This window comes from Chlorocebus sabaeus, chromosome 9 (genome assembly GCF_047675955.1).
Source record: "Chlorocebus sabaeus isolate Y175 chromosome 9, mChlSab1.0.hap1, whole genome shotgun sequence".
In the NCBI taxonomy this organism is placed as follows: Eukaryota; Metazoa; Chordata; class Mammalia; order Primates; family Cercopithecidae; genus Chlorocebus; species Chlorocebus sabaeus.
Window position 1 is genome coordinate 98,498,642 of NC_132912.1, and position 26,839 is coordinate 98,525,480.

Consider the following 26,839-nt stretch of genomic DNA (forward strand, 5'->3'; position numbering starts at 1 on the left):
AATATTTATTGAGAGCCCATGCTGTGAGAGAAACTGTATTAGGTGCTGGGGAGCATGGTAGCAAATAGGAGAGACCGTGTGTGAGCATGAGCAGGTGGCTTAACCTCTCCACATCTCTAACCTCGTTTAGACTCGATGTCTGAGGTATCTTTCAAACCTGAAATGCTAAGGTTTGCAACAGCCTTGTGGAGGGAGAAACTGCCAAGTCGCCTTGGGACTTGAAGACTTACCTTCCTTTCAAAGGGTAGCCCTTGTTTTGATTTCAAAATAATTTTGTTACACAGTTTAAAAATAATTTGCTCAGGTTCTCATCTACATTGGGGTAATCTTGATAGTCTGGATGTGGCAATTCATGCTCATTAGACTTCAAAGGTAGGAAGTGAAAGTTGTGAAATGGTGGATGACTTTCATCAATTCACAGCCAGGCAGCGGTTCCCATTGAGCAGCTCCTCTGTGGTTCCACCCAGCCTTCCAACCAATAACGCAGCTTCTCCTGCAGGAAACTCATCGCTTGGGTCACCTGTTAGCCTTTGCTCTAATGAGCCTTGAGAAAGGATTGCTGGTCATGGGACCAGAGGCTTTATGGGGAGGGAAGAATTGTTCTTGACTTTCAGTTTTTCGAGTAGGTTTCAAGGTAACAACTTTCTTATTATCTAGCTTCATAATTGCAGTAAGGAAATAGCTTTTTTTGCTTGCAGCCGAGATGACTTTTTCAAGGGAGAAAACGAGATTTCTATAACAAAGAGAGGGAGAGAGAGATGAAGAGGGAGGGAGTAAGGGCGAGAGGGAAGAAGAGAGAAAGAGAGAGAGATTTGAACATACATTGCTTCAAGGATACAAAAAATTACAACCTGGAAAAGGCTTCGAGTAACTTGAGGAAAATGAGCTGCTGGACTCCTCAGTCAATCTGTCCTTTCTAGTCAATGAAAGAGACAGGGTTTGAGGTTCCTTCCGAAACGGGGCCGGCTAATTTAGCCCCTCCCACGAGCCTTAGGGTCTGTTATATCTCTGTTTCCTTGAGTACCTCTCTCACGGAGACGGACCACAGCAAGCAGAGGCGGGGGGGGAAACACGAGGAAAGAGGAGGAAAACAAAAGCTGCTACTTATGGAAGATACAAAGGGTAAGACCAAAATTGATTTGATCTGAAACCTTAAAAAAAAAAAAAAAAAGGAAAAATAAAAGCCAGAGCAAAAAGCAAGTACTTGAAAGTTGGAGGCAAAAAGCCCTGAATGAACTTTCCCACCCTCTTCCTTCTGAGAGGAGGCAGAGAAAGAGCTTTGGGAAACTTTTTAGGAAGCACAGTCCAGGGTAGCAGTCAAGGGTGGCTCTAGAGCAAGCTGGAGGGGCTCATGAATATTCATTACCAATTTGTATTCAGAGTTGGTTTTTCAGAGGCAAATGACTTTTTCTGTCCCCTTGCAGTTTAAGAGGCAGCTGCCTCATCTGCAGTCCGGACTCATCTACCCTCGGGTCTGTACCTCGGGGAGTTTACTTGAAGATGCTGGGCTCTGCGTGTAGATTTGTTTTGTTCTCGAATTTCTTGCATGCTTTCCTGTTGTGAAATTAGCAAAGACTTCTTTGCTGCGAACAAGACAGAGAAGTTAATGTGGCACAAGGCTGTCACAACGGGACCCCAGAGTATGTCTTTCAAAATGCTGAAAGTTTCTTGAGATATGTGGGGGAGTTTTGTGTGAGGGACAGAGTGGGGGACGGGGAGGGGTGGAGGGAGGAAATAGAATAATTCTATCTTAAAAGGGCAGGTCATATCTGACTACATTTAGATTTTGTCTAAAAACTACAAGAGCAGCCTGGTTTGCACAGATGGTGTGCAGTCTCTATCTTTTACCTCTTTTGGGCATTTTCTGCCAGGACGGAGAGCCAGCTGCTTGCCAGCGTGTGAGAGCCAGGAAGAATCTCTGCAGCAGTGAGGGAGTGTAGGGTTGTAAATCTCCTTCTCCTCCTCCTTTATCATCTCTAACTTCTAACATTCCCACATGCTTATACCATATAGAACATGGAAGAATAGCATAAGTAGGCAACAGATTTCTTAATACTTAACAATAATGATAGCTGTTGATGTTGACTAAGTCTTTATTCTGTATTGGGAGCTGTACCTAGCATATTACATGTGCTACTTACTTGTCACATGAACCTTACAAGTGCTATCATTGTCATTCCCATTTTCCAGATGGCAAAATTGAGGTACTGAGAGGATAACTCACCTTGAGATCTCACAGTTAGTAAGGGCCGAGTGTGGATGGAGGTGGTCTGAGGCAGGGCTGGTGGGCTTTTCCACTCCCCAATACTGTTTCTCTGCTTTTTCTGGTGCCCTGACATTGTGGATTTCAGGTTTGCAAATCCTTGAACCTACTGGGGCAATGATACTGATAAAGTCTTAAGTCTGTGAAGGAATTTGTACTTTGTACTCAAGTTCACATACATTTTCATCATTTGATGCTCATGGCCATTCTCTAGGAGAAGCAGGTATTGTTATTATGATCTTTTACAAAAGGGAGAAACTGAAGTCAGAAGGGGTTAGTTAGGTAACACCAGTCACAGCTAGTTGTCAAAAGTCTGGACTGGGGGGCTGAGTGTGGTGGCTGGCACCTGTAATCCCAGCACTTTGGGAGCTGAGGTAGGCGGATCACCTGAGGTCAGGAATTCGAGACCAGCCTGGCCAACATGGTGAAACCCTGTCTCTACTAAAAATACTAAAATTAGCCAGGCATGGTGGTGTGCACCTGTGGTCCCAGCCACTTGGGGAGCTGAGGAAGGGGAATCACCTGAACCTGGGAGGTGGAGGTTTCAGTGAGCTGAGATTGCACCACTGCAGTCCAGCCTGGGAGACAGAGTGAGACACTGTCTCAAAAAAAAAAAAAAAAAAAGGTCTGGACTGGATCTGAAACCCTCTGCTTCTGGTTTTTCTTCCAACCTACAGAGCAGGCCCAGTCATCTCTGAACATCTGTCCCCACCCCAAGCTGCGCCTCATTGAGTTACTTTCAGTTCCCCAGAGGAACTGCATCTTTCCTCAGACTGTAGCTAGGCGCTGTCTCCTGTTTTAAGGGCCTATCTGGTGCTCTCCTTCCCCTTTAGTCTGGAGCTGAGCTGCCTGGGTTTGAATTTCAGCTCCACCATTTACTGTGTGCCTCAGTTTCATCATCTATAACATGAAAATAATAACAATAACATCTATCTTATAGGATTGTGGTAAGGACTGAATGAAGGATTCATGCAAAGTTTTTAGAACAGCGCCTGATGTATAGTATCGCTAAATAAATATTAACATTTGCTATCACTCCTTGAAGTCTCATATTGGGTGTTATTCCCCTTTAAGCCTTCTCTAATCCTTCAAGTCTAGATTAGCCCCCATCTTGGATACTTCTATAGTACCTCATCAGTTATGCCTAAGGTGGCACTCATCATACTTGTCCACACTCCTGCCCTCTGCATTACCTTCTGTCTCTCCCCAATTGTAATTTATGTATTCACCTTTAGATCTGCAGTGTCTAGTGCAATTTTATTTTTAGTCTCTCAACTTATGGCAACTTTCTCATCAGTGTGGGCAGAGTGGTGGGAGAGGGGCCTCAGTCATGATAGGGGTACAGGAGGCAGCCACAGAGGGTGACCATATAGCAGTCATAGAGGGCCAGACGCCATGCAGGAAGTGGACAGATGCTGAGTACTGATTCAGGAAGAGCACATGTGATTCAGCAGCCAATGGTGAAGGTGTCAGGTTCAGTGAACTCCTCCATGAGGTCTGGGAGGTCCTGTGATGTGCTTATTGTGGGCCAGCTTGGCAGCCACATTCATCAGCCCCTGGGACAGGTTCTTCAATTTGGTGTCCATGTCAAAGAACATCCCAAGCTTTCCTTAGAGGGTGGTACACACCAGGCTCTTGTGCAAGTCCAAAAGGTCCTTGTCAGCTGTTAGCACCTTGAGCTCCTTAATGGGAACTCAATAAATATTTAGTGAGTGAAGCATTATTATTTTAGCCGATGCTCATTTGAGACTCAGGAGGCTGGTTTAAAAGGGGGACCTTTGAGTTTGCAGTAGGGTTCTCCACTGGTACATATAGATCTTTTGCACAATCTGTAAAGACGTCCCTCTATGTGGATACACTGAAAAACAAAATGCACCCGTCTGGGTGGATGATTTTCAGAGATAATGTAACCCCATGCCAGGGCACCCTGTTGGGCAAGTGAAGCTCTGGCTGAACTTCAGCCCCCACTCCCCGCTCAGCCAAGGGCCAAACTGGAGATTTCAGGTGCCTCATAGCCAACTTTACTTTCTCTGAACAGAGTATCTGGTTCCATAAATAGTGTCTTTCTAGCCCTACTTTATAGTAACCTTGCTGTCTGAGATAATGTACTCTGGTAATGAAATAAAAACAAACACTACAGAAGTTGGCCCTGGGAAAAATCATAAAGTACACTACGGTTTTTTCCAGCACCCTCCCTTTCCTCTTCCTGGCATACCTTCAAACCAATTTGACACATATTATTGTGTGTCTACCATTTGTAAGTTCCCATGCCACACAGATCCTTGGATAAACAGTTTGCTCATGGTCTAGTGGGGAAGCCTAATAATAATAATAGCTGGGAGTGGTAATAATAATAGCTAACATTGATTATTTATTATGTGCCAAACATTGTAATGCTTTATATGTGTTGTCTCGTGTAATCTTTACAAAAATTCCGTGATATTGGTTTCTGCATCTTCCAGCTGGTGGAAGAAGGTCATTTGGTTAAGGTCACATAGCTAATAATAGGCAGAGGGGAAATTTTGACTGATGTAGTTAGGCTGCAAAGTCTGGGATCCTAATGGATACATTCTACCTCCCTAAGAGCTGTAATATAAGTCTAAACCAAGTGCCATGACACAGTGGTACATGCTTGTAGTTCCAGCTACTCAGGAGGTTGAGGCAGAAGGATTGCTTGGGCCCAGAAGTTTGAGGCTGTAATGTGCTATAATGTAATTGCAGCTGTGACTAACCACTGCACTCCAGCCTGGGCAGCATAATGAGACTTTGTCTCTAACAAAATAAAAATAAAAAATAATAATACAAGAGAAAGTGCCATGAGAAGCAGAATAGGGAGTGATGGCTTCTGGAGGAACTTCTCAGAGGATGGGACACTTCAGTTGGATCTAGAAAAATGAGTAGAATCTGGTGCCCATGGCAAGCCCCTTCACACTCCCAGCAGTGCTTAAAGATCTTTTCTCTCTTTTACCTTAACTATAGTGTAGATTTAAGAGTAAAAAGCCCCCTTTTTTCCCAAGCTCTGAGCAGTCAACCTACTTACATGTCCATCTTGGAGATTTGAAGGCAGAAGTACAGAGTTTATCCTTCACTATGGGTCATGTACTCAAATAAGCCTTTACAAAGCAATCAACTGCACATTAAATGATTTCCTTAATCATTATTGCACCCTTGGTAATAACCTACATCTGGTAAACAGTTTTTATAAATCATTGTGAGTGGTATTGCCTTTACTTGGTCAAATTACATTTTGAGAGGGCTTTCCCCCTTGTGTTGTCTTTTTGGTTGTTTCTCTGCTCTTTATAACTGGTGATGGTGCTCAAGGGCAGTAGGGTTTAATCCCACCCACTACTGTCCAAAGGTGATGGGCTCCATCTGTGTAAAGTGAAGGTGAGGCCTGGAGTAAATTACATGGAGTCTATTCTTTGAAGTACTTCGGAGGAAGGCCAAAATCAAGGGCAGCCCCTGTGGTGAAGAATCACTAAATGTCTTGATGGTTTGGTGAAGTGTGCAAGAGTGGAATCACTTTTTTGTCTTAGTGATATTGGTGTGTGTGTGTGCGCACACGTGTGTGTTCTGAGGCAGTGCTTCTCAAACTTGAACATGGGTATAGTATCATTAGAGAACTTGTTAAAATGCAGATTCTGATCCAATAGCTCTGAAGTAGGTCTACATTTCTAACAAGTTCCCAGGTGATGATAATGCTGCCCCTCCACAGGCCACACTTTGACTAGCAATGTGACAGGGTCATCGCATGTCTTAGTCTCAGGGCTTATTTTGGTACTAAATGACCAAGCTCTTCCCACTCTCCACCCCCTCACCAAGCTACCACTTCTAGCACTGATCAGCTGTCATTGCAGGATGATGGAAAGCCTAATTCATTTATTCATTCAGCAGATATATGCCCTAAAACAGGAAACTGAGGCTCCCAATTTGCCAAATCCTAGAAACTGGAATCTTCAGTACACACAAACTACTGTTACACAAAAAGGCCTTGTGTTAGATTTCCTACATGTCTCCACCTTTTCTCCATGGCTCCAAGCTTCCCTAAACTTCCCTTATTCTCTGCCTTCAACTTGAGAAGTACTGGAGCAGAATGTGTGGCTGCCTGCAGAACCTTGTGCTGGGTGTTGGAGTCCCAAGAAGCTAGAGGTAGCAGGGGCTCAGGGCTCTGAGATTGGGAACAGTGTGCCTGAGGCATTGTCTACGCTCTGCAGAAGAAAGGTGGGAACAAGTCTAGGAGCAAAGCAAGGAAAGTGGGTGCAGAGAGAACGGATGGAATTTCTTTAGGCTTGGAAACTTGAGGGAGTTGTGAAGAGAAAATAAGTTCTTGGAGAAAAGAATCCAAAGTGGAGGTTATCTAACATGTATGCAACATGCAGTGTTGTTAGAATATCAAAGTGACTTTAGAGATCCATGATGGCAGTACATGCCCTACACAAAGAGGTGTTTCCTTCCATAACCACTGCTTGGTTTAAAAAATTTAAAAAAGAAGCCAAAAAAGAAAAAGAATGAAGTGTTTCCTTTTGATTCATAGGAAGGATGTAAAGCATTGCTTTATGTCCATGAGGATAAAAGTAACGTAGCACATGCCTGTTAAAGAAAACATGATACTGTAGATGACAGTGGGGAAGAAAAACAATCACTTGTAATATTTTGATGCTATTTCCTGGCAGTTCTTTTTTACTATGCCTGGGTTGTTTCTCTCATTTGGCATTCACTTGAGTAGGACCTTGAAAAATTATGAGATGGCACCATGATCGTTAGGCCATATATACAGTTTTAAAGCCTGGTTTTACTGTAGCAGTGAAGCACAACTATTTTCCATTTTATAGCGTGGTCTTTGTTAGCCTATTTTTTATAGTCACATGGTTTATTTAACAGTTCTCCTGTTATTGAACACTGAGGTTGTTTCCATTTCCAATAAATGTCTTCGTGCAGGAAGTTTTTTCCATATGTAGGATTGCACTCTGAGGATAGGATCCGACAAATAGACTTACTAGATTGAAACTTGTTAATGTTTTTTAAAGTTCTTGATTACTGTTGCCAGGTCACCTTCCCAAAGCTTGGGCCCTTCATGCTCTCAAAAGCAGTTCCTGTTTTGTGGCATCCCTGACAGCTTTGGTGTTTTTGTTTTTAAATAATCTTATCAATTTTTAGATTGTTTTAGTTCGTATTTCTTTAATTACAGTAAATTTGACATTTTTCACATGATATACTTCTTTTGTATACTTTTTACATTCTTTTCCTGTTTATTATAATACTTATTTGGATTTGACGTTTTTAATCAACATATGTGAGTGCTTTATCATATAAAGGTATTCAAGTTTTCCTGCCATACTTATAATAGTTTTTCGGTATTTATTTATTTATTTTTGTTATGACGGGGTTTCACCATGTTGCCCAGGCTGGTCTAGAACTCCTGCACTCAAGTGATCTGCCTGCCTAGGCCTCCCAAAATGCTGAGATTACAGGTGTGAGCCACCGCACTCGGCCTGTGATAGTTTTTCTGAATCTGTTCTTACTGTAAATAGATCCAACACATTTTTATATGTGGTGTCATAGTTTTCTAAATAGTTTGACATCATATTTTTATTCTCTGTAGCCCAGGATATTACTTTTAGAAGATTCTAAATGATTTTTATTTTTGTATGGCCATTATGATTAATTTTTCACCTTTTCCATGATGGTTAAAGAATATGGCTTTATAATTTCTGAGGTTTCCTTGTAACTAAGCATATGGTGGGTTTGTATAAATCTATGAACACTTGTGAAGAAGCTGTATGTTTTTAGGATATAAAATTGGATATTTATTAATCAATCCAGTCTTTTCAATTATATGGTAATTTATCTCCAACCATAATATTCTCTGATGGGTAGAGAGGAGCTTAGTCCTACCAACACCTTGATTTCAGTTGAGTGAAACTGATTTCAGGCTTCAGACTTCCAGAGCTGTAAGAGAATAAATGTGTGTTGTTTTAAACCACTGAGTTTTTAATGGTGATTTGTTATAGCAGGCAAAGGAAATGAATACGGTAAGTGTTTAATGAAAGGAAGTGCTGGTGACTTTAGTTCGTTAACACACAGACTTATAGTGGATTAATTCAGTTAATTCAGTTTTCCAACAATCCTAGGAGGTTGGTATAATTTAACGTTAAGTAACTGAATTGTTAAAGTCTCTCAGTTGGTAAGTGCTAAAGTTGAGATTCAAATCCATAGTTGTTGATCTTATTATCTGGAGATATAATTGATATAATTCACATATCATACAATTCACCAACTTAAAGTTGACAATTCAGTGGTTTTAGTATATTCACAGGATTGTGTACCACCACCAAAATCAATTTTGGAATATTTTATCACCCTGAAAAGAAACCTCATACCTATTAATGGGCACTCCCCATTTCCTCCCTATGTGCCCCTCCACCCCTGCCCCCGCGTCTTCTGAGTCCTAGGAAAACACCAATCTACTTTCTGTCTCCACAATTTTGCCTATTCTGGACATTCATTTCATAGCATATATCCCACTGAATGTATATACCACATTTTATTCATCAGTTGATGAATAGTTGGATTGTTTTTATTTTTTGACATTGTGAATAATGCTGCTGTGAGCATTCATGGACAAGTTTTGGTGTGGACTTATGTTTTTAATTTCTTTTGGTTATATACCTAGGAGCAAAATTGCTGGGTCACTTGTATGTCTATGTTTAACCATTTGATGAACTGCCAGACTGTCTTCCAAAGCAGCTGGACTATTTACATTTCCACCAGCAATATATGGTGATTCCGATTTCTCCACATCCTTGCCAACACTTGTTATTACCTATCTTTTATTACAGCCTTCCTAATGAGTGTGAAGTAGTATCTCATTGAGGTTTTGATTTGTATTTCCCTGATGGCTGATGGTTTTGAAAATCTATTCATATGTTTAGTGGGCATTTGTGGATCTTTTTTGGAAAAATGTCTGTTCAGATCCTTTGCCCATTTTTTTTTTGAAGTGGAGTTTCACTCTTGTTGCCCAGGCTGGAGTGTGATGGTATGATTTTGGCTCACTGCAACCTCTGCCTCCTGAGTTCAAGTGATTCTCCTGCCTCAGCCTCCCGAGTAGCTGGGATTACAGGCACGTGCCACCACGCCCAGCTAATTTTGTATGTTTAGTAGAGATGGGCTTTCACCATGTTGGCTGGGCTGGTCTCGAACTCCTGACCTCAGGTGATCCACCTGCCTCGGCCTCCCAAAGTGCTGGGAGTACAGGTGTGAGCCACCACACCTGGCCTCTTTGCCCATTTTTAAAATTGTCTCACCTGTTTATAATTGAGTTGCAATGATTCCTTATATATTCCCTTTTCAGATATATGATTTCCAAAAATTTTCTCCCATTCTGTGGGTTGTCTTTTCACTTTCTTGACAGTATTGTTTGCAGCACAAAATTTAAAAGTTTTAAATTTTGATGATATTCAATCTATAGTTTTTTTGGTTCTTACGCTTTTGTTGTCCTATCTAAGAAACTATTGCCTAATCCAAAGTCATGAAGACATACATCTATATTTTCTTCAAAGAGCTACATAGTTTTTAGCCCTTGCATTTAGGTTTTTGATCCACTTTGAGTTAGTTTTTGTATATGTTATGAGGTAGGGGCCAAATTTCATGTTTTTCTATGTGAATATATAGTTGTTACAGCAACATTTGTTGAAAAGATTATTATTTTCTCCTGTTGTTTTGGCACCCTGTTGAAAATCAATTTCCCATAAGTGTGAGCATTTTTTTCTAGACTCTCAGTTACATTCCATTTCTTTATATATCTGGCCCTATGTCAGTTCCACATTTCTTGATTACTACAGTTTGGTAGTAAGTTTTGAAATCAGGCAGTGTGAGTCCTCCAATTTCTTTTTATTTTTAAAATATTGTTTTGGGTATTATGGGTCTCATTAACTTCCCTATGAATTTTAAGATCAGGTTGTCAACTTTTGCAAGGAAGCCAACTGAGATTTTAATAAGATTGCATCAACTCGGTAAATCTATTTGGAGAATATTGCCGTCTTAAAAATATTAAATCTTCCAATCCATGAACATGTGATGTCTTTCTGTGTATGTAGGTCTTACTTAATTTCCTTAAGTAATATTTTGTAGTTTTCAGAGTGTAACTTTTGTATTTTTTTGTTAAATTTATTCCTAAGTATGATTTTCTTTTTGGTGCCGTTATAAATGTAATTGTTGTAAAATTTCATTTTTGGTTTGTTATCATAGATTTTTTGTTGTTGTTGTGTTAATTTTTCTATTTTGAAAGGACTTCAAAATTACAGAAAAGTTACAAGAACAATTCAAAGAGCACTTCACAAATATTTACCAAGTTAAAAAATTCTGCCACATTTCCTTTATCATTCTCTCTTCCCTTTTCTGTCTCTCCCACACATAACAGTCACATACAGTATTTTTCCTGAACCATTTGAGAATAAGTTGTATATATTATGTTCCTTTACCCCTAAAGATTTCAGTATGTATTTCCCAAGAACAAAGATATTGTCTTATATAACCACAGTACAGTAATCAAACTCAGGAAATCTAACACTGATAGAATACTTTCAGTTGTAGTCCATAATCAAATTTTGTTAATTGGTGAAACAATTGTTATTATAGATTTGCTTTTAACCTCAATTACCCTCAATACTGTATTCCTCATAAGTTCTTAGATTCTTTAACAGTGCTTCAAATAATAGTGACTTCATGCTCTTAATGCAATTAAGATTCATTTAATTCAATACAATTGTCTGTTGTCTATTTACCTCTACTCATGTTTTGTATGTTTTTGCAGTTCATATTTTGATAAAATTGAAATGACTCCTTTTTATCTACTTTTTTAGTCTTAAATTCTGTTCCCCCCCCCATTTGGTTGATATGTTTTGTCTGTTTTTAATCTTTCTAAATCCAATTTGATTCTCTATTTTAATAGAGGAATTTAAACAGTGCACATTTATTTTACCTGCCTTTTTTCATTTTATTCTCTTTAGTGTTTAATTTTTTTCTGTTATACTTGTTACTCTACAGACTCTAGACTTTGTTATTTGTTTTTATATTTCCACAAAGCTGTGAATAATGGACATCTTATTTTTAATTGTACTTGTAGCAATCTTTTTTTTTTTTTTTTTTTTTTTTGAGTCAGGGTCTTGCTCTGTCACCCAGGCTGGAGTGCAGTAGCATAATCATAGCTCACTGTAACCTTGAACTCCCGGGCTCAGGTGATCCTTCTGCCTCAGCCTTCCGAGTAGCTAGGGCTACAGGCGTGCACCACCATACCCAGCTGATTTTTTTATGTTTTGTAGACGCAGGGTCTTGTTATGTTGCTCAGGCTATGGAAATAAAAGAAAAGCATTCTATCCTGGCTAACATGGTGAAACTCCATCTCTACTAAAAATACACACAAAAAAAACAAAATTAGCTGGGCGTGGTGGTGGCCGCCTATAGTCCCAGCTACTCGGGAGACTGAGGCAGGAGAATGACAGGAACCTGGGAGGCAGAGCTTGAGTGAACTGAGATCACACCACTGCACTCCAGCCTGGGAGACAGAGCGAGACTCCATCTCAAAAAAAAAAAAAAAAAAAAAAAGGAAAGCATTCCTGAGCTTAAATTTATCTTAATATCAAAGTGAAGTTAGTAATTTTTGACCCCATTATGAGAGAAGGATTAAGAGTTTTTGTGTCCCTGTGTCCTCCTTTTTCTTATTTTAAATATTTAATTTGACAATGTTATAAATTCAAATAGTAAAAATTATATTAGTCATTTATTTCACAGGATGTTTTTCTCTTTCTTTGGATATTAATAATCAAACTCATCCCTCCATGAATTTAATGAATTTTAATATAGTTCTTATCTCACTATGCCTTTCCCCATTCTTGGGTCGCTAATCTTGATTCCTTTCATAATAGTTTAGTAAGCATATTAATTTTTTAGAAAGGGAATCAGTGTTATAAAAGAGAGACAACTTCTCTTAAATATAGCAATCTTTCCCCCTCAAGTCATTGGAAATATTCCTCCATTGTCTTGAGTAGTTTGATGCTGTAAAGAAATTGCTATAGTTTGAATATGTCCCCCTGAAAGCATGTGTTCAAAACTTAATCCCCAATATAACAGCATTGGGAGGCAAGACCTACTGGGAGGTGTTTGGGTCATGAGGGCTCCTCCCTCATGAATGGATCAATGCCAATAATAAAAGGACTTGAAGCTGTGTTTGATCTCTTGCTCTTATGCTCTCTTGCCCTTTGCTTTCTGCCATGGGATGACACAGCAAGAAGGCCCTCGCCAGATGCTGGCCCCTTGATCTGGAACTTCCCAGCCAACAGAACTGTGAGCCAAATAAACTTCTGTTGTTTATAAATGACTCAGTCTGTTGTAGCAGCACAAAACAGACTCAGAAGTTGAGGACAACTGTTTTTTAGCCTGAATGGTTTTTGTTCCCCATTTCTGAAATTTACAACTTTCACAATAAGACAACTGGATATAGACTTCCTTTCAAAAATTTTTGCCTGGAATATGGTAAACCCTCTTGATTTCCAAATGTAGGACTTATTTAGGAGCAAGAAAGATTTCTTCTGTCACAACTTTGATTAATGCTCCTGTTTTCTTTGTTTGTTTTTCTTCTTCAGGGACCTATTATTTGAATCTCTTATCTCTAAATTGCCTGCCTGTGGCCTGCCTGCCTGCCTACCTTCCACCCTTCCTTCCTTCTTCCCTCCTTCCTTCCTTCCCTCCCTCCCTCTCTCTTTTTCTCTCTTTTCTTCTCTTCTCTTCTCTTTTCTTTCTTTTTCTTCTCTTCTCTTCTCTTCTTTCTTTCTCTCTTTCTTTCTTTCTTTCTTTCTTTCTTTCTTTCTTTCTTTCTTTCTTTCTTTCTTTCTTTCTTTCTTTCTTCTTCTTCTTTCTTTCTCCTTCCTTCTTTATTCCTTTCATTTTCTTCATTTATTCTTCATTGCATTCTGAGACTATTTTCCTAAGAATTTCCTCTATATCACTGATTCAATTTTCCTTAACTATCTCCAGTATAAACTTTCATTCAGTTACAATGTTTTTGGCTTCCATGAAATCTTTTATTTTAGCTTGTTTATGGCAACATCCTCTTGTACAGAGTTCAAAAAAAACAAAAAATTTCCATCTTATTCGTGCCTCATATCTATTTTAGAGGCAAGCTTTTCCTTCATTGTTCTTTCTATTTTCTTGCAAATTTATTTAATCTAAGGCCTTATCCTTGAAAGAAAAGAGATTCCTTTTGTATGTATGTATGGATGAATGTGCTTTTCACTGTATCCTAAAAAGTATTTAAGGATGTATTGGGGGAGATTTATCCCAGTCTAACGTTAGATATGGATAGAATGCATAGTCTGCCCATGGCTCCCTCAGGTTCTGTTCAGATCTTGGAAAAATGCAGTCACCAAATGCTAGATCCCCATCTAAATATGAGAAGACATCTAAATCCTCTAAGCAGAAAAGTTCACTCAGATCCAAGAAAGAAGGCAAAAGTCTTCTCGCCATGTACAGTAGTCATGTTCCAGAAGATAAAGTTACTAGGGCTGTCAGAGTTTTGTCAATATGGTTGTCCAGAGGCATAAAGGCATTCAGGAAGGAGCCTTTGTTCCTTCCCCACTGAGAGCAAACCTCTATTGAATTAGGGAGTGAGCTCCTGTTCCACTGCTTAGCAGTTTTCCTGAGCCTTTGTTGGATATCATTTGTATGATCTCTTTAGACTTGTGGTAGGTAGCATATGGCTGCTAATGTGGCTGTTTCTTTGAAGAACATTCCATGCAGAGGAACCAACATGTACAAAATTCTGAGGAGAAATTGGGTGTTTAAGAAACAACAAAGAATCCAGTGTGGTTGGAGTGGAGAAAGCAAGGAGGTGAGAGCTGAGAGGTAGGTTTGGCCTAAACAGAATGTCTAGCATCCTGCAGACCACTATATAGCCTTTGACTTTTACTTACAGAGCAATGGGAAACCTCTGTGAGTATTGAGCACAGGAGTGACTTTATCCAATTCACGTTTTAATAGGATCACTCTAGCTGCATTGTAGAGAATAGACATAAAGGGATATGAGCAGAAGAAGAGAGACTGGTTGGGAGACTACTGCAGTAATACAGGTAAAAGATGATGGTGTCCATTTCTAGGTAGTAGCAGTGGATGTGGTGAAAAGTGATTGGATTTTGGATCTAGTAGAGCCAATAAAATCTGCTAGTTGGATTTGAATGGGAAACAAGAGAGAAGGAAACTTGACTCCAAGGTTTTGGGCCTTCCAAGAAATTGAAGGATGGAGTTGCCTTGAGATGAGAAGACTGTAGGAGGAATAGCTTTGAGTGGGAACATCAGGATCTCAGTTTTGGATGTGTTAATTTTCAGATGCCCATTTGACATGGGTCTTTCAAAGAGAGCAGAAGGATATACAAATTTGGAGTTTGGGGAAGAAGACTGGGCTTGAGATATAAATTTAGGTCATCAGGTGGTGTTTAAACTGAGTGAGACAGGATTTAAATCCAATGAGACTGGGTAAGTAAGTGTAACTAGAAAAAAACAGCAACAACAATGCTCTAAGCACTGAGCCAGATGCTCCAACTTTAAAGGTTGGGTATAGGACGAGAAACCGTCCAAGAAGATAGATAGAGAGAGAGAGAGAGTGTGTGTGTGTTGGAGTGGGGGAAGGGGGATAAACTAGGTAGGTGAGTATGGTGTCCTGGGAACCATCAGAGAAAACTGTTTCAACTGGGTCTAACTGAGTCTAATGCTGCTCATGGGTAAAATATGAAACTGAAAATTGACCCTGGCATTTGGCACAGTGAATGTTGAAGGTTGTTAGTAAAGATTTCACAAGTAGAGGAAGTCTTTTAGGGATGGAAATATTTACAGAAAGGTGTGTAACTTCCTGGTGCTGATGTCTATCCAAACTGCAGACATTTTCTGTGAAAGAAAAGCCAGAGGCCTTTCAGGGCAGGAAGTATGGTCTTTTTCAATTGTGTTTTTCTCAAAAAGCTTGCTCTAAGATTCAGATTGTGAAGACAGCCCAAACTCCAGGTAACTCTTCCCAGAACTGCCTTATGGCTTCAGAGAGCAGATCTGTTTGCAAAACTAATGGAGGATTAGGGCTGGGGAGGAGTAGAAGATCACATTTCAAATGTGGTGTATGTATCTATGCATTTGGCATTTTAAAAAGACTCCATGGATTTTGGTGCTGGAAGACACTTAAATATCCTCAAATCTCTTAATTAAAATGAAATTGATTACATTTGCTATCTGTTTTAATTACAAAAATAATACAGGTTTATAAGAAAATTTAGAATATATAAAGAATAAATAAGAAAATAAAAATTTGTGTAAGTTTACTACTTGTAACTCTGTCATATGACTTTTTAGTCTTTCTCTTATTCCCTCTCTTTGGCTTACTTTTTATTTTATTTTTTGTATTTATTTTCTACAAATTTGGAGCCATGTTATGCATACCAATTGTAATCCTCAATTTTACTTTACAGTTGGTTGTGACAATTGAGTGGCTTTTACCATATGATCTTTTAATGGCTGCATATAATATTCCGTCATTTGAACATGTACCATATGTCTATTTAACCATTTCCTTTTGGGAAGCATTTGGGAAACTTCCAATTATTTTCCAAATTGTTTTTCAAAAACATTTGCAAGTTATTTTCCAAATATATAATTGTATTATAACTTATGTGGATTAACCTCATTTCACATCTTTGACAATTTCTTTAGGACCAATTCCTTTAGGATCAATTCCTAAAAGTAGAATTTCCAAATTTCTTTCCAAATTTCAGCAGTGTATGACTGAGAAACATTGAAGTCCTGAGGTGGGAAGGAATGTGCTTATGTTGCACAACTGGTTGGTGGCTGAGTGTGCCCAGTTCCCTTGCCTGTTTTGAAAAAGCCCCTCTCCTTTTCTTGCTACCATGCATTCTATAGCATTTCAACCTCCTTTTAGTGATGTTCCATATGATTCCTTGGACCTTGATGACATTTAACTTTTCCCTGAAAACTCTTGGCTCCCACTTATCCCAAACTAGTCCCCCGGTGTATCTCTAGGCATGAACTCTGAACAATTAGAGATGTCCTTTTTCATGAGAGAAGATGTGCTTCTCAGATACATTCCCTCTTTAGGAGTACAAATGTTTTCCCGTTAGTCAAGAACAACCACCCGTTAGATATTCCTTCATGTATCTGAAGGCTTCCTGGAGTTTTCCTGACTTCTTTTTAGCTTTACTGGTCATATATTTTCTCTCTAAAATCTTACTCACTGTAGTACAGACATACTTCAAAGTTATTGCAAGTTTTGTTCCAGACCGCTACAAAGGAAGTAACGTGATTAAAAGAGTAATATGAATTTTTGGTTTCCCAGTGCATATAAAAGTTATGTTTACATGATACTGTATCATTAAGTGTACAATAGCATTATGTCTAAAAATCAATGCACCTTAATTAAAAGTACTTTATTGCTAAAAAAATGCTAACAATCATCTGAACCTTCAGTGAGTGGTACTCTTTTTGCTGGTGGAGAGTCTTGCCTTGATGTTTATGCTGCTGACTTATCAGGTGTTGATTGCTGAAGGTTGGAGTGACTATGACAGTTTATTAAAAGAAGACAATAATGATGTTTGTCACATTGAATGACTCTTCCTTTTATCACAGATTTCTCTGTAGCATGTGGTGCTGTTTGATAACATTTTACTAACAGTAGAACTTCTTTCAAAATTGGAGTCAATCCTCCTCAAGCACGTCTGCTGTTTCATTGAGCAAGTTTAAGTAATATTGTAAATCCTTTGCTGTCATTTCAACAATGTTCACAGTATTTTCCCCAGGAGTAGATTCCATCTCAAGAAACTACTTTCTCTGCTCATCCATAAGAAGCAACTTGACACCTGTTCAAGTTTCATCACAAGACTGCAGTCATTCATTCACATCTTCAGGCTCCACTTTTAATTCTAGTTCTCCTGCTGTTTCCATCACTTCTGCAGTCACTTTCTCCGCTGAAGTCTTGAGCCCCTCCAAGTCATTCCTGAGGGTTGGGGTCAACTTCTTCCAAACTCCTGTTAATGTTGGTATTTTGACCTCCTCCCGTGAATCATGAATATTCTTAATGGCACCTAGAATGGTAATTTTTGTCCAGAAGGCTTTCAATTTACTTTGCCCAGGTCCATCAGAAAAATCATTATGTATAATATTTTTATACATACCTTACTAAATGTATTTATAAGTATAATACCTTACTAAATGTATTTCTTAAATAAGACTTGAAAGTCAAAATTACTTTGTTTTGTGTTGCTATAAAGGAATACCAGAGACAGGGAAATTTATAAAGAAAGAAAAGTTTATTTGGCTCACAATTCTGATGACTTGAAAGCTAAAGATTGGGCATCTGGCGAGGGTTTCAGGCTACTTCCACTGCTGGAGGAAGGTGAAGGGGAGCCAGAGTATGCAGCGATCACATGATGGGAGAGGAAGCAAGGTATAGAGGGGCCGGTGCTAGCCTCTTTTTAACAACTAGCTCTCATGGGAACTAATAGAGTAAGAACTCACTCACCCCCAAAGAAGGTCATTGATCTATGCATGAGGGATCTGCCCCCATGACCAAACACCTTCCATTTGGCCCCACCTCTAACACTGGGGATAAAATTCCAGTAAGAGGCTTGGAGGAGACAGCTATCCAAACCATAGCACTCCTTGAACCATAGGCTGCAGAATGGATGTTGTATTAGCAGGCATGAAAACATTTATCTTCTTGTATATCTTCATCAGAGCTCTTGGATGACCAGGTGCATTGTCAATGGACAGTAATATTTTGAAAGGAATATTTTTTTTCTGAGAAGCAGACATCAACAGTGGGCTTAAAATATTCAGTAAACCATACTGTAACAGATTTATGGTCATCCAGCCTTTTTTGTTCCATTTATAGAGCACAGGCAGAGCAGATTTAACATAATTCTTAAAGGCCCTAGGATTTTCAGAATGGTCAATTAGTAATGGCTTAAACTTAAAGTCACCAGCTTCATTATCCTTTAACAAGAGAGTCATCCTGTCCTTTGAAGCTTTGAAGCCAGGCATTTCACCTCTCTAGCTGTGAAAGTTCTAGATGGCATCTTCCAAAAGAAAGCTATTTCATCTACATTGAAAGTCTGTTGTTTCATGTAGCCACCTTCATCAATGATCTTAGCATGCTTTTCTGGATACCTTGCTGCAGCTTTTCCATCAGCACTTGCTGCTTCATCTTGCACTTTTACATTACAGAATTGGCTTCTTTTCTTAAACCTCATGAACTAACTTCTGCTGGCTTCTGACTTTTCTTCAGCTTCCTCACGTCTCTTAGCCTTCATAGAACTGAAGAGAGTTCAGGTCTTGCTCTGGTCAAAGCCCTAGGCTTTGGCTTAAGGGAATGTTGTGGCTGGTTTGATCTTCTATCCAGACCACTCAGACTTTCTCCATATCAGCAATAAGTTTGTCTTTCTCATCATTTGTGTGTTCACTGTAGTAGTGTGTTTACTTTTTTAAAAGAATTTTTCTTTGTGCTCACAACCTGGCTGTTTTATGCAAGAAGCTTAGCTTTCAGCCCATCTCAGCTTTTGACATGCCTTCCTCGGTAAGCTTAATCATTTCTAGCTTTTGACTTCGAGTGAGAGATGTATGGCTCTTCCTTTCACTTGAACACTTAGTGGTCATTGTAGCATTATTAACAGGCCTAATTTTGATATGTTATGTCTCAGGGAATAGGGAAGCCCGAGGAGAATGGTGGAGACAAGGAAACATGGTAGTGAAGCAGTCAGAACACACACTACATTTATTAAATTTGCCGTCTTACATGGTACAGTTCATGGCATCCCAAAACAGTGACAATAGTGACATCAAAGATCACTCATCACAGATCTACGTAACAGGTCTAATAATAATGAAAAAGTTTTAAATATGGCAAGAATTACCAAAATATATTACAGAGACAGAAAGTGAGCATATGCTCTTGAAAAAGTGGAGCCAATAGCTTTGCTTGACACAGGGTCACCGCAACCTTTAATTTGTAAAAAATGCAGTATCTGCGAAGTTCAGTAAAGCAAAGCTCAATAAAATGAGGTATGCCTATATTTTTATAGGAAAGTCATCTTTCAGTGAACTCCAGTGATTGATGAAAGCCTTCATCCCCATCCTACACTGCTTCTGTTTTACTTTGACTCACCCCAACCCATACACAGCAAGGCCCACACATTAGAGCAGGTTGAACTGATGGCTCCTCAATAACTGAGAAACTCTTAAAAGGTAATGCTAATTTGTCCAATTCTTAACCTGCAATATCCCATTTTACAAATATTGGATTTTACAAATATTGGATTTTACAAATATTTATTAGGTTGAACAATTTGAAATGGACAGTTTTGTAAGTCAAAAATTGTCATCTTGGCAGTTTCTTATGATTCATCCTAATATGTAAAATGATCTTAGATATTGAGGACATGTTACAGAAAATATCGCAATTTATCTCCATGGTAGATTCTGAAAGGCCCGTCCGTGACTCCTACGTACCCAACCAGGTCTGCTGCATACAACCGGTAGATTGTTGGGGCATAACTCCAGTGGTATCCAGATGGTCTAGGGTATAAATAACACCCCTGGAGTTGTGAAGTCCCCAGCCTACACAAACATTTAAAGCAATCATGAAAACTTCTTCTTTTTACATCCAAACTAACAAATCAATTGTTAAATCAAAAACAGCAACTAATTACTCAGATGGTTCCTAATTGCTCAGTGGTATAAGTAGGCCGTTCTCCACTCAGTTGCTGGGTTTTCATATAACAGTGTTTCAGAGGCCTTGATATATTTCTGTTTTATTGCCTATTCCAAAAACCCTCCTCACATATTACATCTATACTACTCAAAGATGCTTCTTTTTCTTTTTATTTTTTTTTTGGAGACAGAGTCTCACTCTGTCACCCAGGCTGGAGTGCAGTGATGTGATCATGGCTCACTTCTGCCTCAGCCTCTTGAGTAGCAGGGACTACAAGTGCATGACACCATGCCTGGTGAATTTTTAATTTTTTTTGTAGAGATGAGATCTCACTATGGGGCTCAGGCTGGTCTTGAACTCCTGGCCTCAAGCAATCCTCTCACCTCAGCCTCCCAAAGTGCTGGGATTACAGGCATGAGCCACCATGCCTGGCTATCAAAGATTTTTTTTTTTTTTAATTACACTTTAAGTTCTAGGGTACATGTGTAAAATATGCAGGTTTGATACATAGGTATACATGTGCCATGTTTGTTTGCTGCACCTATTAGCTCATCATTTACATTAGGTATTTCTCCCAATGCAATCCCTCTCCCTGCCCCTCCACCCCATGGTAGGTCCTGGGGTGTGATGTTCTCTGCCCTGTGTCCAAGTGTTCTCATTGTTCAATTCCCACCTATGAGTGAGAACATGCGCTGTTTGGCTTTCTGTCCTTATGATAGTTTGCTCAGAATGATGGTTTCCAGCTGCATCCATGTCTTTGCAAAGGACATGAACTCATCCTTTTCTATGGCTGCATAGGATTCCATGGTGTATATGTGCCACATTTTCTTAATCCAGCCTATCACTGATGGACATTTGGGTTGGTTCCAAGTCTTTGCTATTGTGAATAATGCTGCAATGAATATACATGTGCATGTGTCTTTATAGTAGCATGATTTATAATCCTTTGGTAGATACCCAGTAATGGGATTGCTAGGTCACATGGTATTTTTAGTTCTAGATCCTTGAGGAACTGCCACACTGTCTTCCACAATGGTTGAACTAGTTTACACTCCTATCAACAGTGTAAAAGCGTTCCTATTTTTCCACATCCTCTCCAGCATCTGTTGTTTCCTGACTTTTTAATGATCGCCATTCTAACTGGTGTGAGATGGTATCTCATTGTAGTTTTGATTTGCATTTCTCTAATGGCCAGTGATGATGAACATTTTTTCATGTGTCTGTTGGCTGCATAAATGTCTTCTTCTAAGAAGTGTCTGTTCATACCCTTTGCCCACTTTTTGATGGGGTTGTTTGTATTTTTCTTGTAAATTTGTTTAAGTTCTTTGTAGATTCTGGATATTAGCCTTTTGTCAGATTGCAAATATTTTCTCCCATTCTGTAGGTGGCCTGTTCACTCTCATGGTAGTTTCTTTTCCTGTGCAGAAGCTCTTTAGTTTAATTAGATCCCATTTGTCTATTTTGGCTTTTGTTGCCATTGCTTTTGGTGTTTTAGTCTTGAAGTCCTTGCCCATGCCTATGTCCTGAATCATATTGCCTAGGTTTTCTTCTAGAGTTTCTATGATTTTAGGTCTAACATTTAAGTGTTTAATCCATGTTGAATTAATGTTTGTATAAGGTGTAAGGAAGGGATCCAGTTTCACTTTCTCCATATGGCTAGCCAGTTTTCCCAGCACCATGTATTAAATAGGGAATCTTTTCCCCATTTCTTGTTTTTGTCAGGTTTGTCAAAGATCAGATGGTTGCAGATGTGTAGTGTTATTTCCGAGGCCTCTGTTCTGTTCCATTGGTCTGTCTCTCTGTTTTGGTACCAGTACCATGCTGTTTTGGTTACTATACCCTTCAAACATAGCTTGAAGTCAGTTAATGTGATGCCTCCAGCTTTATTCTTTTTGCTTAGGATTGTCTTGGCAATGTGGGCTCTATTTGGTTCCATGGGAACTTTAAAGTAGTTTTTTTCCAATTCTGTGAAGAAAGTCATTGGTAGCCTGATGGGGATGGCATTGAATCTACAAATTACCTTGGGCAGTATGGCCATTTTCACGATATTGATTCTTCCTATCCATGACCATGGAATGTTCTTCTATTTGTGTCCTCTTTTATTTTGTTGAGCAGTGGTTTGTAGTGCTTCTTGAAGGGGTCTTTTACATCCCTTGTAAGTTGGATTTCTAGGTATTTTATTCTCTTTGTATCAATTGTGAATGGGACTTCACTCATGATTTGGCTCTCTGTTTGTCTGTTATTGGTGTATAAGAATGCTTGTGATTTTTGCACATTAATTTTGTTTCCTGAGTCTTTGCTGAAGTTGCTCATTAGCTTAAGGAGATTTTGGGCTGAGACGACAGGGTTATCTAAATATACAATCATGTCATCTGCAAACAGGGACAATTTGACCTCCTCTTTTCCTAATTGAATACGCTTTATTTCTTTCTCTTGCCTGATTGCCCTGGCAAGAACTTCCAACACTAGTTGAACAGGAGTGGTGAGAGAGAGGGCATCCCTCTCTTGTGCCAGTTTTCAAAGGGAATGCTTCCAGTTTTTGCCCATTCAGTATGATATTGGCTGTGGATCTGTCATAAATAGCTCCTATTATTTTGAGATACATTCCAACAACACCTAGTTTATTGAGAGTTTTTAGCATGAAAGGCTGTTGAATTTTGTCGAAGACCTTTTCTGCATCTATTGAGATAATCATGTGGTTTTTGTCATTGGTATATTCTGTTGATCTGGGGTGGAGAGTTCTGTAGATGTCTATTAGGTCTGCTTGGTGCAGAGCTGAGTTCAAGTCCTGGATATCTTTGTTAACCCTCTGTCTCATTGATCTGTCTAATATTGACAGTGTGGTGGGTGTTAAAGTCTGCCATTATTATTGTGTGGGAGTCTAAGTCTCTTTGTAGGTCTCTAAGGACTTGCTTTATGAATCTGGGTGCTCCTATATTGGGTGCATATATATTTAGGATACTTAACTCTTCTTGTTGAATTTATCCCTTTACCATTATGTAATGGCCGCCTTCATCTCTTTTGATCTTTGTTGCTTTAAAGTCTGTTTTATCAGAGACAAGGATTGCAACCCTTGCTTTTTTTTTCTCTCCATTTGCTTGGTAGATCTTCCTCCATCCATTTATTTTGAACCTATATGCATTCCTTGCATATGAGATTGGCCTCCTGAATACAGCACACTGATGGGTCTTGATTCTTTATCCAATTTGCCAGTCTGTGTCTTTTAATTGGAGCATTTAGCCCATTTACATTTAAGGTTAATACTGTTATGTGTGAATCTGATCCTGTCATTATGATGTTAGCTGGTTATTTTGCCCATTAGTTGATGCAGTTTCTTCCTCGCATCAATGGTCTTTACAATTTGGCATGTTTTTGCAGTGGCTGGTACAGGTTGTTCCTTTCCATGTTTAGTGCTTCCTTCAGGAGCTCTTGTAACGCAGGCCTGTTGGTGACAAAATCTCTCAGTGTTTGCTTGTCTGTAAGGGATTTTATTTCTTCTTCACTTATGAAGTTTAATTTGGCTGGATATGAAATTCTGGGTTGAAAATTCTTTTCTTTAAGAATGTTGAATACTGGCCCCCACTCTCTTCTGGGTTGAGAGTTTCTGCCAAGAGATCCGCTGTGAGTCTGATGGGCTTCCCTTTGTGGGTAACCTGACATTTCTCTTTGGCTGCCCTTAACATTTTTTCCTTAATTTCAACCTTGGTGAATCTGACGATTATGTGTCTTGGGGTTGCTTTTCTTGAGGAGTATCTTTGTGATGTTCTCTGTATTTCCTGAATTTGAATGTTGGCCTGCCTTGCTAGGTTGGGGAAGTTCTCCTGGATAAGACATCTTGAAGAGTGTTTTTCAACTTGATTCCATTCTCCCCGTCACTTTTAGGTACACCAATCAAATGTAGATTTGGTCTTTTCATATAGTCCCATATTTCTTGGAGGCTTTGTTAATTTCTTTTTAGTCTTTTTTCTCTAAACTTCTCTTCTGGCTTCATTTCATTAATTTGATCTTCAATCACTGATACCCTTTCTTCCACTTGATCAAATTGGCCAAAGAACCTTGTGCGTGGGTCACATAGTTCTCTTGCCATGGTTTTCAGCTCCATCAGGTCATTTAAGGTCTTTTCTACACTGTTTATTCTAGTGAGCCATTCATCTATTTTTTTTTCAAGGTTTTTAGCTTCCTTGTGATGAGTTCAAACATGCTCCTTTAGCTTGGAGAAATTTGTTATTACCAACCTTTTGAAGCCTACTTCTGTCAGTTCGTCAAAGTCATTCTCCATCCAGCTTTGTTCTTTGCTGGCAAGGTGCTGCAATCCTTTGGAGGAGATGTGGTGCTCTGGTTTTTAGAATTTTCAGCTTTTCTGCTCTGATTTCTCCCCATCTTTGTGGTTTTATCTGCCTTTGGTCTTTGATGTTGGTGACCTACAGATGAGGTTTTAGTGTGGATATCCTTTTTGTTGATGTTGATGCTATTCCTTTCTGTTTGTTAGTTTTCCTTCTAACAGTCAGGTCCCTGAACTGCAGGTCTGTTGGAGTTTGTTGGAAGTCTACTCCAGACCAGACCCTGTTTGCCTGGGTATCACCAGCGGAGGCTGCAGAACAGCAAATACTGCAGAAGAGCAAATATTGCTCCCTGATCCTTCCTCTGCAAGCTTCGTCCCAGAGGGGCATCTGCCTGTATGAGGTGTCAGTCAACCCCTACTGGGAGGTATCTCCCAGTTAGGCTACATGGGGGTCAGGGACCCACTTGAGGAGGCAGTCTGTCTATTCTCTGAGCTCAAATACCATGCTGGGAGAACCACTACTCTCTTCAGAGCTGTCAGACAGGGACGTTTAAGTCTGCAGAAGTTGTCTGCTGCCTTTTGTTCAGCTATGCCCTGCCCCCAGAGGTGGAGACTACAGAGGCAGCACCCCTTGCTGAGCTGTGGTGGGCTCTGCCCAGTTCGAGCTTCCAGGCCGCTTTGTTTACTTACTCAAGCCTCAGCAATGGTAGATGCCCCTCCAGTCTGAGTTGATCTCAGACTGCTGTGCTAGCAGTGAGCAAGGCTCTGTGGGCATGGGATCCACTGAGCCAGGCGCTGGATATAATCTCCTGGTGTGCCATTTGCTAAGACCATTGGAAAAGCATAGTATTAGGGCAGGAGTGTCCTGTTTTTCCAGGTACCGTCTGTCATGGCTTCCCTTGGCTAGGAAAGGGAAATCCCCGACCCCTTGCACTTCCCGGGTGAGGTGATGCCCCACCCTGCTTTGGCTCGCCCTCAGTGGGCTGCACCCATCGTCCAACCAGTCCCAATGAGATGAACCAGGTACCTCAGTTGGAAATGCAGAAATCACCCGTCTTCTGTGTTGATCACGCTTGGGAGCTGCAGACTGGAGCTGTTCCTATTCGGCCATCTTGGAACCAAGATGTTTCTAATGACACACAGGGAAAAGAAAACTGACAAGACCCAGGCAGTTGACTTGACTCTTGTTAGAGGTCAACAGGTGGTTTGTAGGTGAGGAAGTGTCAATGGCTAAAGATATGAAAAAATATCCAACTTCACTGGTAGGCAAACAAAGTAAACTAAAACAATGAGGTACTATTTTTCACATACCCAAAAGCAAAGATTTTTTTCTTAATATCCAGCGTTGTTGAAGATGTGGGGAAACTAATATTCCCCAACTGTTAGCTAGAATGCAATGGATAATATTTGACATTTTGCTCTACTTTTTAGGATATGTCCTCAACCTTATATTTTAACTTTTTTGTTAAAATTTCTTATTTTTGATTATTACTGTTTAAATATCTAAAAGCTTGTTTTTATTTTCTGATGTTTTCTTTAAATACAATTGTACACTTTTTTGGTCTGATGGATGCAATATTTTCTCCTCTCTCTGATGATAGTAATTAATGTTTTCTTCTTTGTTTCCTCTGTTTTTTTTTAACTGTGTTTTAAAATTTTCATTTATATCTTTCATGTTGAAGACCTTTTCACATATTATCTTATTTAATCTTCACTTAGTTCTACCAGGTTGATATTATTATCCTTGTTTTATAGTTAATGGGTCTTAGAGAGTATATCACTGTTTTATTTATCTTACCATGGGCAGCTGAAAAAATTGTTGGTCATAGACCAAAATTATTGGTTACAGACCAGCCAAATCCATAGTCCAGCTTCTTAATCTAGTTGGATTCTCTGTTGAATCCTTAAAATCTCTCCTCACCACCTCCCCAACCCCAACCCCAACACTTGTCTCACTATATTAGATAACTTTGTTAGAATTTTTCCAAGTTGAATTAAAGTCTTTCTCCTTCCCTTTATCTTTCCACTGTCATTAGAACTAGTTCTGCCCTGTGGACCATAGAGATCCTCTCCCCTTTCTACATCTCTTTGCATAGGAGATAGTCCCTCAAATATTTGAAATGATATTCCCATGATTCCTCCACATCTGCCATTCCCCAGCCTGAAGAGGCCTGGTTCTGCCTACTTTATTGTGCATCTTTGTGAAATTCTGCTTGGCTAATGTTTTTGGAATGCTTTGGACCATGTCCTGTCAAAGTCTCACTTTAAGTGTGTGTCTGTAACTTAACATAGGGTCCAGATATGCTCTGAAAGACTTAACCTCAAATGGGATACTGTCATTTTATTAATGCATCCTGGAGTTGGCTTAGTTCCAATTTGAGGAGTTTCATGTGCTGCAACTTCTTTTCCTAGCAAGTGATAGTTTTGACGTTTCTCACAAATTTTCTAGGACTCTGAGCTGCCTATTTCTACTCACCTCCTTTTTAGTTAGGGTTGTGTGTGTGTGTTGTCCTTACTGGTTACTGCTTTTACCTCATAGGGT

General features: G+C 39.5%; 1 protein-coding gene and 1 long non-coding RNA gene across 6 annotated transcripts in view; one reads left to right on the plus strand and one right to left on the minus strand.

The window, feature by feature from the left end:
• The window catches only part of ENTPD1 (ectonucleoside triphosphate diphosphohydrolase 1), a 173,636-nt gene that overhangs the window by 60,350 nt on the left and 86,447 nt on the right, over window positions 1–26,839 (plus strand). Inside the window, exon 1 of one of the 3 annotated variants that reach the window (XM_007963683.3) lies at window positions 664–1,122. The exons of the other annotated variants lie outside the window; for them this stretch is intronic. Coding sequence (XP_007961874.2) covers window positions 924–1,122 — 199 coding nt within the window. The 5' untranslated portion in view covers window positions 664–923. Of the gene's footprint in view, window positions 1–663; window positions 1,123–26,839 lie in introns of those variants that run through there. 3 annotated transcript variants of the gene reach the window in all.
• The window catches only part of LOC119627954 (uncharacterized), a 170,901-nt gene that overhangs the window by 24,147 nt on the left and 119,915 nt on the right, over window positions 1–26,839 (minus strand). Inside the window, exons 3-5 of one of the 3 annotated variants that reach the window (XR_012094024.1) lie at window positions 2,225–2,369; window positions 1,367–1,583; window positions 231–733 (exon numbers count right to left, since the gene is read on the minus strand). This is a non-coding gene — a long non-coding RNA (uncharacterized lncRNA). Of the gene's footprint in view, window positions 1–230; window positions 734–1,366; window positions 2,370–26,839 lie in introns of all 3 variants that reach the window. The other 2 variants (XR_005244187.2, XR_012094025.1) reach the window with 2 other exon arrangements.